The following is a 13444-nucleotide window of genomic DNA, read 5'->3' as shown; positions in this document are numbered from 1 at the left end:
CATGGTGTATCCAGAAGATGGAATTCCACCACCCTACTCCCCACTCTGCGGCTCTGACATTCTTTCTTACCCTGTCTTCCTTGAGAAACAAAAGTTATTTGGTTACAGATGACCTGACTCTCAGGTTGAAGTGTACTCCACAATTTTAAGCTGTTCTGTTTGCCAGGGGCAGAGTGGCTGGGCTATATCTCTACTGTGATCATGGGGGCATGTCAAGAAACCAAGAAAACAATACCAAATAAACCCAACTCTCACAAACAATCAAAGCCTTCCTTTTTGAGTTATCTTTAGAAATGGGTAGCTAGGACCAGCAGGAAGGCTCAGAAGACACAGGCACTTGCCACCAGACATTATAATGGCCTGAGCACACGCACACACACAAACGCACACGCACGCATGCACGTAAGTTAAAAGCTAAATGACAGCCTGTACAAAGCAAAGAGACATCACCATCTGGTAGAAGGAGTCCCCCGAGACAGTGCTGTGTCAGGACAAGGGTGGGACGCACCTTTATTCACAGGCATCAGGACAGTCTGCACGCCACCAGAAGTATTGATGCTTAGTGGCTTGAGTTGACTGGGGATTGTCAGGACAGCCTGCTGGGGGCTAGACTGACCAGAATGGATCTTCAACAACCCTAAAGTAAGAGAGAAGACAAAGGTCAGACTTCCTTCAAGCTCCTGTCCTCTGTGCCATTTTTGGTTTCTCCTTAAGAAGTTCCCAGGACAATCCCCCTTTTAGTAAATAAACAATTGGGTGCAGGAGGCAAGTGACAATGGAGTATTTACAATGAAACTCTGGAATAATACAGTAATTTATTTTTCAAGTGTCCTTGTCCCAAAAAAAAAAAAAAACAAAGAACAAAAAACATGACAGAAAACTCTGCAAAAACACAGAACAGAACAAAGTTTTGAAAATCTAACAAACGGCACAAAGGGTGTTGAAGCAGGAGCACTCTGCAAGCAGCAACTGCTGACACAGGGCTTTTGGAGAAAAGCAATGACCTGGGGGTCTGTAGTTTTCTAATTCTGATTTTTATAAAAATACTGTATGATAGCAGTTGAAAAACAAAAGAGGACAAAGTTTCTGACTAAACACTGTCCTCATCCAGTACCTAGTGCCATTGCTTGCAATCCTCTTTGATTAATTACCTCAACAATTTGATTTTTCATTATTTCAGGGTTTATATAAGAGAATATATATATACACTGCAGGCCTGGCTTCCTTAACCTTACTTAGGGCCCACATTAGGGAGACAGTTTTTTTTTTTGGGGGGGGGGGGGAGTGTCAGGACTCAGGTTGTAGGGAAGAGGAAAAGGAAATGCTTCAAAAGGCTTGTCTCAACGACGGGAAAGGTGGTACATGCCTTTAACCCCAGCTATCTAACAGAAGGCAGAGGCAGGAGGATTTCTGTGAGTTTAGGACAACCTGATCTACATGAGTTACAGGACAGCCAGGATTACATAAAGTAAGGGCATGTACTGCCTAGCCTGATGACCTGAGAACAACTCCTTCAAGTTGTCCAATCACTCTCTCACCCCTCACACTAAATGTAGCTATCTGGAAATATTTCTGGATTATTTAATGATATATAATACAAAATATGAATACTTTCCAAACACATTGTGGTCTAATGAAAGAAACAGAGAAGGAATGTCATGCTCCTTACCTGACACTGTGGCTTTCCCTGAGATGGGGCTGGGTGTGGACACCAGGGACGCTGTGCTGATGGCAGAGGGTGCTGTGCCCTTGCAGGCTCCTATGGTGGCCTGGCTTACACACACTTGTGGCTGGCCAGGAGTTTTGATTATAGAACCGACAGAGGATGAAACAGGGGCTGATCCTTCAGGCTGCTCAGTCATAGAGACAGAAGTGGAGTAAGTGCGATTAGGAAGACAGCAGGATAACTTACACAGAACACACTAATAAACAGCAACTCTCAGTTACCACTACCTATTAAATGTCATGCTATTTGGTTTTTGAAAAAAAAAAAAAAATGCCAATTTACATAAATAGACATGTGCACCACAGCACTCATGTGAGTTCAAACAGACAAAACTGTAGGGGTTGGCTCTCTCCTCTCACCATGTGGGTCCTCAGAATTAAACTCAGGCTGCTGGCAGACACCTTTGCTAAACCACCTCCTAGCCCATGTCATGCTATTTCCAAAAGAATAGTTTCTTTAGAAAATTTTAAAGATTTGTATTTATTTGTGTGTACATATGTGCCATGTTTGTACAGGTGCCTGAAGAATCTAAGAGAGGCCACCAGACCCCTAAAGCTAGAGTTACAGTTATCTATGAGACATCTTATTATATAAGTGCTGGGAAATGAACTCAGGTCCTCTGGAAGAATAGTAAGTATTCTCAACTGCTGAGCCATCTCTCCAGGCCCCAAAATGATGCTCGCTCATGCATGCACAAACATGTGCCCGTGAGTGTGAATATGTGGAAAACAACAAATGAGCTGGCTCTCTCCTTTACCTTGGGATCCAACTCAGGCTTCCAGCCTTGCTCACCACGAGTTTTTACCTGTTGAGCCATCTAGCCAGCCTTATATAATTTTATGAAAGACCATTCAAAACACAGGACATATTTTTAGAATGTATAAATGGAATAAAATGAGCTTTATTAAAAAAACAACTGAGAGGGAAGGTGATAGCACCATACAGACTCAAAAGAGAAGACACTGCAGAAAGCTTTGACCAGTAAAAATGTACATTGCAGAACCCCACCCCCTTCAAAAGTTCCAGAAGACAAAGTACTTCTTGGTACCAGAGAACATGTAGAAAAAAAGCAGCATGGATGAATATACCATACAAGAGCACAGTCATCATGATCAGGCACAAGTGAAGTGGCTACCTCAGCCTTGAGAAATAGACAGTTTAAAGAGAAAACAAATTTCCTGACAAATTCTGTTGAACAAGCTAGATATATAAGGATGAAGTTACATAAAGGATGAAGCTTGGTTCCAACCTGACACCACAAACCAGAGTCAACTCAAGGTGGACCAAATTAAGAGAGAAGGACCATGGATTAGCAACAGCTTCTTAGAAATGACATCAAATAAGCAATGAAAGCAAAACTGGTAAATAAGACTTCATCCAAATAAATACTGTCTGGGTCAGAGATTTCTACCAAGAGAATGTGGGCTGCTAAGACAGCTGGGTGGGTAAAGTGCTTGCCATAAAAGCCTGCTGACCTGAGCTCAATCCCAAGAACCCACAAAGGAAAGAGAGAACCAATCTGTATACAGTAGAATGCATTCATGCACACATCACACATACACACAGATTCAGAAAGCATGACTCTTCTAATTGGCTGGCAAGACCAAGGAATGGTGCACCTACACTGTCAGTTCCTCAAAATATTAGAAGTTATTACACAAGCCAGCAAGTCTACTCCTTGTTCTGTAAACAAGAAATGTGTGCATACATGTTTTGGCAGCATTCCTAATAGTCAAAAAGTAGGAAATACAGATGTTCTATTAAGTGATGGACAAAGAATAAATAAATAGCTATAGCTAAGTATTATTCAGATACAAAAAAAAAAAAAAAAAAAGGAAGACTGATAAATGCTAAAACATAGATAAACCTTGAAAATGTTATGTGGATGGGTGAGGTGGTGCATGGCTGTAACTCCATGAAGCAAGGCCAGCCTGAGCTATATAGAGAGACTATGTCAGAATGAAACAAAACACACTGAAACAAAACACAGGCAGACATGAAAGACTCCAAACAGAAAAATCCACCTAGAAAGACTTGGGCAGTCAAAATGGTTCACTGAATAACAATCGGGTTTTAATGCCAAGATTCCACAGTGCTTCTGTGGAATCCCCAGTTGCTTCTGATCCCTAACCACCCTCCCACACCACACACACCTAAAATAAAAATAACAGCATAGAAAAGGATGCTCAGTGTTTTGCATAGGGCTGGAGGGAAGGGAGGGGGATTGGGAAGGAGCTGCTGATTGGTACTTTATACCTGTGGGGATGATGAAAATGTTCCGAACTAGAGGACTAGAGTTAGCGAGCCTGTGAAAAACCACACTACATGAATTCTATACTTAAAAAGGACTAGAATCTGAGGGGTTCTCAAAGGCAGGCTGCTATGCTGCAGGTGTCCCTTCACACATTCTCATTCCCACAGCAGGCTCTCTGCTGCTGTGCCTCACCTGGTGTGCAGCACCATTTGCTGAAAAGGCCACAGCAGGGGAGGGAGCAGCTGTGATCACCCCTCCTGCCACTCGAAGCATTGTGGTCCCAGGCTTGGCAAGTTGTGAAGCTGCTGCTGGCACAGACTTCAAGGTATTATCAGGTAACTTCACCAGTGAGGCCTGCCCAGCAGCTGCTGCCTGTAGCAATCAAAAGACCAAGTGACAACATTGTACAATTTGTTCTTTATCTACATTTGAAACATAGGTAATAAGCAAGTCTTGCTAGTCAGGACTGTGGAATATATATGAACCTTTCCAACAAGCTGGATTTCTACCTGAGTTCCCTTACACTAAAAGGGAAAAAAGGTTCTCTGTTTTCAAAATAACCATGTCAAAGTTTCCTTAAATTTCATGGAATATTTTTGTGGTGTGTGTGTGTGATGTGACTGATGTATGAACATATATGCGTGCATGTGTGAAGGCTGGAGGAACTCAGGTGTTCTGCTCTATTAGTCTCTGTCTGGAGCTAGACTACTGGCCAGTTCCCAATAATTACATGGCCACACCCAATCTAAAAAAATTTTTTTAGTTACTATTATTTGGTGGGGGAGCAGTTACACACATGCCATTTGGTTCTTTCTTTCCATCTTTACATGGGCTATGAGGATTGCACAGGTTGCTACACTAAGTGCCTTTACCTCTTTTTACATGGGTGTTGGGGATTTGAACTCAGGTCCTCTTGCTTATGTGCTCTTGCCCACCTCCCCAGGCCCACACAGAGGCTTCATATAAGAGAAATTAAACTGGGCAGGGCAAGATTCACTAAGTTAACAGTGCTCTAGGATAGATATGGGGCCAGCGTTTACTTATTTGTTTATTATTTTTTGGAGGCAGGGTCTCTTTATGTAGCCCTGGATGGCTTTGAATTCATAAGGATCTGCCTGCCTTTCCCTCCAAGTGCTGAAATTGAACAGGTGTCATCACTAAGAGTCCAACAAAAATACTTCTTTCTAAAACCTACCCTCTGTGGTCTGCAAATTTCACTCTGAATTCCTTAAAACCAGAACACGAAGGCCACTGACTCAGTTATGCTTCCTGTGACTGAGCATCTAGCACTTTAACGGCTTACTTAAGAAGTGTAACAGAAAAACTACATGCCACTCCAACTCAACTTCTTTTTTTGGAGAAGTCAGTACAGTTAGTCTGAGCTCACTAACCCCTTGCTTTAACCGCCCACGTGCCAGCCAGCCTTACAGAAATGCAACAGCACGCCTACTCAATGCCACAGTAAGTACTATTGTTTCAAGTTTGGTGCTGAGGATGGAACTCGGATTCTCAGGTATGCTAGGCAAGATCCTATCACTGGGCCACACAACACATAACCTCAGCCCCTCAAACTCTGTAAGAGTTATCCAACTGATTACTAAATTCTCAGACATCTTTAATAGGTTCCTCCTCAAGGTAGGCATGATGGCTCAAGCCTTTTATCCCAGCACTCAGGAGGCAGAGGCAGGAGGATCTTTATGAGTTCAAATTTAGCTGGTCTACATAGAGAGACCCTGTCTACATAGAGAGACCCCTTCTATAATTCCAAGTTCCCTTTATGAAATACTTTATGTATCTGAAAGTTCACACTGCATGTGTACATGTGTACTATGTGTATGAAGTGCCCATAGAAGCCAGAGAGGGAACTGGATTCCCTAAGCTGGAGTTAGACATGGTTGTAAGATGTCATGTGGGTGCTGGGAACAAAACCCAGGTGCTCTGGAAGAACAGCCCTAGCTCTTGACTGCTGAGGTATCTCTCCAACCCCTTTAAGTCCCCTTCCTATTGTTATTGGTCTTTGTGCTTTATACACCTTTGCCATCATACACTTTGATGAATGAGTATTTATACCATTCAATCTTCACTACAGATCTTTGCTTTGATCACTAAAAAATTTGTTTCATCATTTGGTCAATCTTGATTGTCAATTTGATGGGATTGAGAGCTATCATGGAAACAAACCGCTGAGGATGTTTATGATGAATTTAAATGTTAACTGAGGTGAGATAAGCTGCCCTAAATGTGGGTGAATAAGCCGAACACCAGCACTTCTTTCTCTGCTTCCTGACTGTGGAGGCAGCATGCCCAGCTGCCTCCTTTCTGACGGCCGTGACTTCCTGCCAAGATGGACTATACTCGGGAGCTATGAACTAAAATAATGCTTTCGCCCTCAAGCTGTACTTGCTGGCCATCTTGACACAGCAGTGAAACAAGTATATAAACTAAGAATAGTGAACTAAACACAAACTACCATATTCTTCCATTCTTCCCAACACAAAAATTATAACAATGATAGAAAAAAATAAACATAGTCAAGTGACTATGTTCAAAAGCTACTAATGAAAAATTGTGAAAACCAAACAAAAACAAACCCCTAAAACTTCAAGAAGAAACGATCTGAATAGCCTATCAGTTAAGTAAATTAATGGTTAAACAAGCCAGACAGATAATAATATCCATTGATAAATATCCATTGAAAAATGCTAAACGAAGTTTATTAAATTAAGCCCGACAAATATATCGGTGAAGGATAAAACATGAAAGCCAAGAGTGTAGCTTCCTCCAGAAGTACATAAATGGTGTAACACTAAAAAACAATGTAACAAACTTAAAAAGCTAAATGTCCTATTATTAGCATAAAGAATAGAAAATGTGTCTACATGACAAAACAAAAACAAAACCAGTATCCATGTTCTGAGAAAGGAGCCTTCAGGCTGCTCTGCATGTCTCTGCTCCTGATTTACAGCTTCTCATCGATGATTACAAAGTCCTGCACCCAGTCAAAATCCTGCCATTGTTTCTTTAGTTTATATTAGAGACTGCTGTAGAAAACTTGTGTTTATTTACCAGTGATTACTATGCAGTGTGACGGCTAAAATCGTGTAGCTCACTAATTGAAGTCTGTCACGTGAAATCCCTTCCACAGAAAATTTAAAGTTAAATATTGAGAATCTGTCTTCAGTGGAAGCAGATGGGCATCCCCTTTTACAGCCTGGCCTGTGCAGCTTCTATCAGTTGCACTGGACTGTACCACTCACGTATATTAACAACCCTTGGCCTTATTTTCCCTCATTCCAATTATATGTTCCTAGCCTGAGGTTTATTCTTGTTTTCCTAAACTGTTTTGTTTACTTTCTATACAGCCTTGGCTTCATTAGGATTTCCTAAAGTCTATATAAAGAAAAACAGATTAAATGGGATAATTTCCATGCATGAAGTGTGTATGCACTTACCTGTGTAAACAGAGTGGTTTTCTGTCCAGAGATGACTTTTAGTGTCTGTTGTCCCTGTGCAGAGGATGAGCTGACTCCTAGTGTTCCTTGAACAACTGATGCAGTAGTCAGTTGTTTTCCGGGTGTTTGGGGTGATGGCTGGCCAACTAAAAATGTACCCTATGTTGGGAGAAAAGAATTCATTGAAATACATTGAACTTGATAGCCTCCAACTACAGGCTGCAATGTCTCAGATGGCTTCTACAACTCAAAGTACCTGAAATGGAAGCCAACTGAGTGTCACTAGGATGCCTACCCTACTCAAATGCACTGCAGTTGCAAAATGGGTGTAAAAATGCAACTGGATTTATTACCATCCTTCTCCATGAAAATGTCTGAACCAAATCCGACTACATCCTTGGAGAAAAACCATTTCAGCAACAAGGAAACAGAAGGGATGGGGCTTTTTCCTGATTCCAACCCCAACAGCCTGATTCTGTCTCTGGTTTTCTTTCCTAAGAACAGAATTTCACCTTTACATTAATACTGTTTATTACCTCACAGATGGGTGGAGGCAATTAGGATAGCAGCATCTTTCTTTGGGGCAAAAAGATGTGGGTTCAAACCCAAACTCTACCATTAACTTAGCAGGAAAGTCTTACATCAATTATTTACATCTTTCTGAATCTATCTTTTTACCTCTCAAAACAAAACAAGCTCAAAATAATACAGATTTGTGACATGGCAAAAATGTTGGTATTGACTCCTGACCCTAGAATGGTAAATGGAAATCAACAATAAAGGCACTTATCAGGTAATTAAATAATTTACAAGATCAGGTACTCGTCCCAGACCTGGGGAGTTTGCTTGAGGATGTAGGATGTGTAAGTCAGGTGCTGGGACACCCCTCCTGGGCCAGTGGTGCTTGGGGTTCCTCCTGTTCCGCTGCCACCGCCACCGCCACTGCCTACCCCTCCTGCACCACCACCGCCGCTGCCACTGCCACCAGCAGCAGTCGAGCCAGACTGGAGGTCTGCAAGCACAATGAGTGACAGGGACATCACAGGAAGTAGCTTGACAGAAAGAATAGATGCTTTGCCCACACTACCACTCCTCCATGACCTTGTCCTACGATGAATGAGGAAAACTCCCCAGAGATTAAACACGAGACTGAATCATTTATTTACACCTTGGGCAATTGTAGTCTGGAGATCTCAAGTTCCAATCATTTTGGAGACTTAAGTGACACTCAAAGTTCTGGACTATGGAGCACATTAGATTTCAGATTCTCCTGGATTACAGATGATTACTTGATAAAGTCTAAGTATTCCAAAAACTGCAAACTCTGGTCCCAAGCATTCTAGATTAACTTGTATTTCCAAGAGAATAGCAGCCAATCATATCTCCGCTCTGAGTACAGTGACTAATGTCTGTGGCAGCATTTTGACTTAATGGTGTAAGTTGAGAACCTGATGCTAATGTTTTTGAGACAAATGTTTTTAAGCCAAGTTATCTGTCTTTGGCTCTAAGTTCCCAATTTTATTTCAGATCTCACTCTGAGGCCAATGGACTTTCCTTTTCTTTCCATGTTAGTAAGTAACAGGTTAAGATCTCCCTGGACTGTAAGCATACATTCCAACTTCCCCACCTTGATAGAGGCATTATCCTTCTCAAAAGTCTGTGACCTGAGGATGTCATAAACCAGAGAGGCTCCTGTGTCAGCCTGGCCTTCCTTATGTAGACTCTGCACTACTTAGATGTGAGGAGAATACACCAGAGTCACAGCAACGGTCCGCTACAGATGGCAAGTACACGGGGTCATTCACTTTTTCCCTCTAGGCACTGACCAGGCCTGCCAAGACAGTGCAAATCTGAGATGATCAGTCAACAGACCAGGGAGCCTGGCTAGTGTAACATTACACTTCAGTTCAGAGGCAAATATGTACTTTTCAACACCACCCACAATGCCACTGTCAAAGTAAGGTTTTACTTAACTAAATAAATGACCTGGTTTCCTTGGGGCTTTAGACACAGTTAGACTGAACCTGGAATTCTCATTTCACATCCAAACCTAGCAATACAACTAAAAACTATCCACAGAGACAGCTGGTTCTTCCCCTGGCACAACTGCTTCAGAAAACAACCCAGCCACTGCAAGCAGAGGACCCTTCCTCAGCTCTTCCCCAGTACAGTCTGGGGAGCCAGACCTCTCCACGACCCATCCAATTTCCAACTCCAATTACAACACCCCAAATAACTGTCATCACCTAAGACTGTGAGTATTTAAATCCACCTTCTAGTTAAAATATGTGTATGTTTAAAATTCTTCCATTACATCATCAAGTAGAACCACAGAAATGCTTCCTGGCTAGCTAAGAGCTGCCCTCAGTGGGACAGGATGACCCCACACAGAGATCCAGGAAAGATGGACTAACTGGCATTGTTGGTAGCTCGCAGGATGGCTCCTTGAGGAATTAGCAGCAGCTTCCCTTTTCCTGAGGGATTCTTGCTGTTCGTGGTAAGGTACAGTTTAGTGCCTGGAGGCAAGTTTGCCAAGTTAGCCAAATTAGTGGCTGGTAGCTGCAATGTTGCCATTACTATAATGATAAGAAGACAAGGGGAAGAAAAACAAGGAGATAATCAAACAAGGCAATAACACACATATTTAAAAAACACTAACGAAGAGTAAATTGTAGTTCATTTCCTAGATGTCTTAAACTAAAAATAATTTACATACTAGAAAAGCCTTCCACAAATTAATGCTATAAACAGACATGGGCCTATCTCCCCATCCCTGACCATTTCTTCTAATCTATCTTTTGCCTCCTCCCCTGCTTTTTAAAGAGACTCACTACAGAGACCAGGCTGGATTCAAACTCTTGATTCTCCCACATGATGGGGTTGTAAGTATGAACCACTAAGCCAGACTTGCTTGTACTTGTTTTTTTTTTTTTTTTTTAAGATTTATTATAGGGGTTGGAAGATTCCTCAGCAGTTAAAAGCATCAATTGCTCTTCCTGGGTTTGGCTCCCAGCACTTACACAGTGGCTTACAATCATCTGTATCTCCTGCTCCAGGGGATTTGACTCCCTCATCTGGCTTCCAAAGGCACTTCATGTACATGTTTTATAGACATTTATGTAGACAAAAACACCCATACACATAAATATTCCCCCAGGATTTTTTTTTTTTTTTTTTTTTTTTTTGGAGAGACTTCTGTTAGAGTATATAAAACCCTTTTCACTGTCACTATGGTACTGTACATGGCTCCTATGTGAAGAATAGCAGTGAGCAGTTACATCATCATTTAACAATACTGAAGCTAACTGCTAGTTACATAGGGCCACATAGGAAAAAGGTTTCTTTACTGACTGTACAAAGCTTTCAAGTATCAATTTTTATAAACAAGCAGATAAAACATCCTTACACACAAAATAAAATAAACCCCAGAAACAAAAGAAAAGACTTCCAGAGTAAACATATAATGTCTCAGGCATTCTGTTTTTACACTCTCAAAAATATCCAGGGTTAAAGATTATTCACTGTGCTCAAATTTCGGCTTGGTAGAGAGTTCACTAATTATACATTTCAAATGTTGCTGACACATGATAATGCCAGGGTTTGAAAGTCTGAAGCACAACTCAAAGTAGGAAAACAGTGGTTGAAAATGACTTTACACCCGAATCATGAAATCTTTGACTTTTATTTCCCCTGTACAGACATCCACAGTACATAAATAAAATAAAACTTAAACTATTTATAGATCTCTATATAAAATAGTCCACGCTAGCCAGGCATGATAGTACATGCCTTTGTTCCCAGCACTCAGCTACTAAGAGCTCCAACTGCTCTTCCTAATGGCCCTGGTTTGATTCTCCTCACTCACACAGACCTTTATGAGTTCGAGGCCAGCCTAGTCTACAGAAGAGTTTAGGACAGCCAAGGCTTTCCAGAGAAACCCTACCTCAACCCTCTCCCCACCCCCCTCAAAAAAAAAAAAAAAAGCATGAAAAGAAAAACAGTATCACCTATTCACCTATGAGGCTTTCCTAGTCCAAACTCAATAGCAAATCAAATCATTTCGGTGTAATTCTTTATAGAGTGAAAGGTCCTCAGTTCATACCAGTTACCTGAGCCCTGGGAGCCACTCTTCTGTGGCCCAGTAGCTGTGACCTGAGTCTTGGTTAAGGTCTGTACTGGCTGAGCAACAATGGTCCCTCCACCTCCACTCACGATTGCTTTGGCAACTCCTTGGGTTACAACTTGCTTTGGACCAACTGCTTTGGCGACTGAAGAGCTGGCCTTAGCAACAAGGATTTGGCCACTACTGATTGCCACAGCCTGCTTCACTGTGGAAGGTAAGGTAGAGCCAACAGGCACACCAACAACCTGTTCAAGACAAAAGACACATCAACTGTTACTTCACATCAACCTGGTGAGTTCTAGGGGTCCAGGAAAGCAATAGCAGGGGTTGGGGGCTGGGTTGTTGGTATCACACAAAAATCTAACTGTCCCAAACAAGGGTTCCTGGACACACAAGAAAAGTATTGCCATAAAATAAAAGCTTAGTGTCAGTCTCAAAACTTCTACCATGATAGCAAATCTTTATACATACATATAAACTTAGGTAAGATAAATACAAAACCCAATTCTTACCCAGAAATAAAATATTCTTAATGTATTTATTTCCAGATCCTCTTAATGTTTACTTTAATTAGAATTTGGATCACACTGTACATAGCCTTACAACATTAGTAGGTAAACAAGCATTTTCCAGTATTGTATTTCAAACCATCTTCAGCTGACCGTTTACAGACATGAACAGTCTGCATAAGTGCCCTCTGCTACTGGACAGACAAGTGCTTTCAAACTCACATTATGAAAACTGTAGTAAACTTTCTCATGAACTCAAACCCCACCCCACTCAGATTATTCTATAAGCTCTGTAGTCTGCCCACCTGAGTGACCTTTTCTTTCCTTACTATGGATTATCTTTCCACCCAATTTCAGTAAAAATAACTTTTTTTCTTTAGCTTCCCTCACCTTTCACTCCTTGAAGACGAACATGTGTTAGGAAATGTTTAAACAAAAATATTTAATTGGATAAAAAATTTTTAGGCTGGGTTCCACGTATCTCAGGTGGGCCTCAAACTAGTTGAGGGTGACCCAGAAATTCTGATCCTCTCGTTCCACTTTCTGTGTGCTGAGATTACAGCACACTTTATCTGGTGCTGGGTATTGAACCCAGGGTTTTGTGCATGGCAGGCACATTCTGACACACCCAAGCTACATCTCTAAGCCCTACCTAGAAAAAAAAAAAAAAAAAGATTCCAGAAACTAAGTAAATTAATATAACTGTTTCGAAAGGTAATTTCCTTTTAATTAAAAAAAAAAAAAAAAAGCAGGGAAATACTAAATTAGAAGTGATAATCAGGCCTGATGAGACGATCCAATGGGCTTGACTCAACCCTGACAACCTGCATTTGATCCTTGGAGTCCATACTGTTGGAAGCAGAGAACCAACTCCAGAGTTGCTCTTTAGATACTCAAGCACACTGTGCCACATGTGTGCCCACATTCATACACACAAATACATAAGAAAAAACATTAAATGAGTATTTTAACTTATTGTGTTTGTGTATGTGTGTACACATGCATCTGCCTGAACTTGTAGACGTCAGAGGACTGGAAGATAACTGTGGAAATTAGCTCTCCTATACGTGGGTCCCATCAGGTTTGAAGTTTAGCACCTTTGCCTACCAAGCATCACAATAGCTCCCACTCTCTAAGGCAAAAATAGAATAGTCGTCAGCACTTGGGAGGTCAAAGAAGGAGAATCAGGAGTTTGGAGGTCAGCCTGGCCTAAAGAGACCCTGTCTTCAAAAGTACAGGTTGGACAGTTGGCTCAGAGGTTAAGAATGCTTTTGTACTGGCTGGTGGTGGTGTACACCTTTAGTCCCAGCACCTGGGAGGCAGAGGCAGGTGGATCTCTAAGTTTGAGGTCAACCTGGTCTACAGAAGGAGTGCCAGGAC

At 41.6% G+C, this 13444-nt stretch overlaps 1 protein-coding gene across 6 annotated transcripts in view; it reads right to left on the bottom strand.

Annotated features, from left to right (window-relative positions):
* Positions 1 to 13444, bottom strand: part of Yeats2 (YEATS domain containing 2) — a 98436-nt gene that overhangs the window by 16999 nt on the left and 67993 nt on the right. For all 6 annotated transcript variants that reach the window (XM_051191134.1, XM_051191136.1, XM_051191137.1 and 3 more), the window contains 7 exons: positions 11542 to 11800; positions 9847 to 10008; positions 8266 to 8444; positions 7433 to 7591; positions 4173 to 4352; positions 1670 to 1850; positions 509 to 637 (listed from right to left, as the gene is read on the bottom strand). In XM_051191134.1, the coding sequence (XP_051047091.1) occupies positions 509 to 637; positions 1670 to 1850; positions 4173 to 4352; positions 7433 to 7591; positions 8266 to 8444; positions 9847 to 10008; positions 11542 to 11800 (1249 nt within the window). The remainder of the gene's footprint in view (positions 1 to 508; positions 638 to 1669; positions 1851 to 4172; positions 4353 to 7432; positions 7592 to 8265; positions 8445 to 9846; positions 10009 to 11541; positions 11801 to 13444) is intronic.

The sequence above is a fragment of the Phodopus roborovskii genome, unplaced genomic scaffold (genome assembly GCF_943737965.1).
Source record: "Phodopus roborovskii unplaced genomic scaffold, PHOROB, whole genome shotgun sequence".
Taxonomy (NCBI): domain Eukaryota; kingdom Metazoa; phylum Chordata; class Mammalia; order Rodentia; family Cricetidae; genus Phodopus; species Phodopus roborovskii.
Note: the sequence above shows the minus strand (reverse complement) of the source record. Positions and strands in the feature narration are given on the sequence as shown.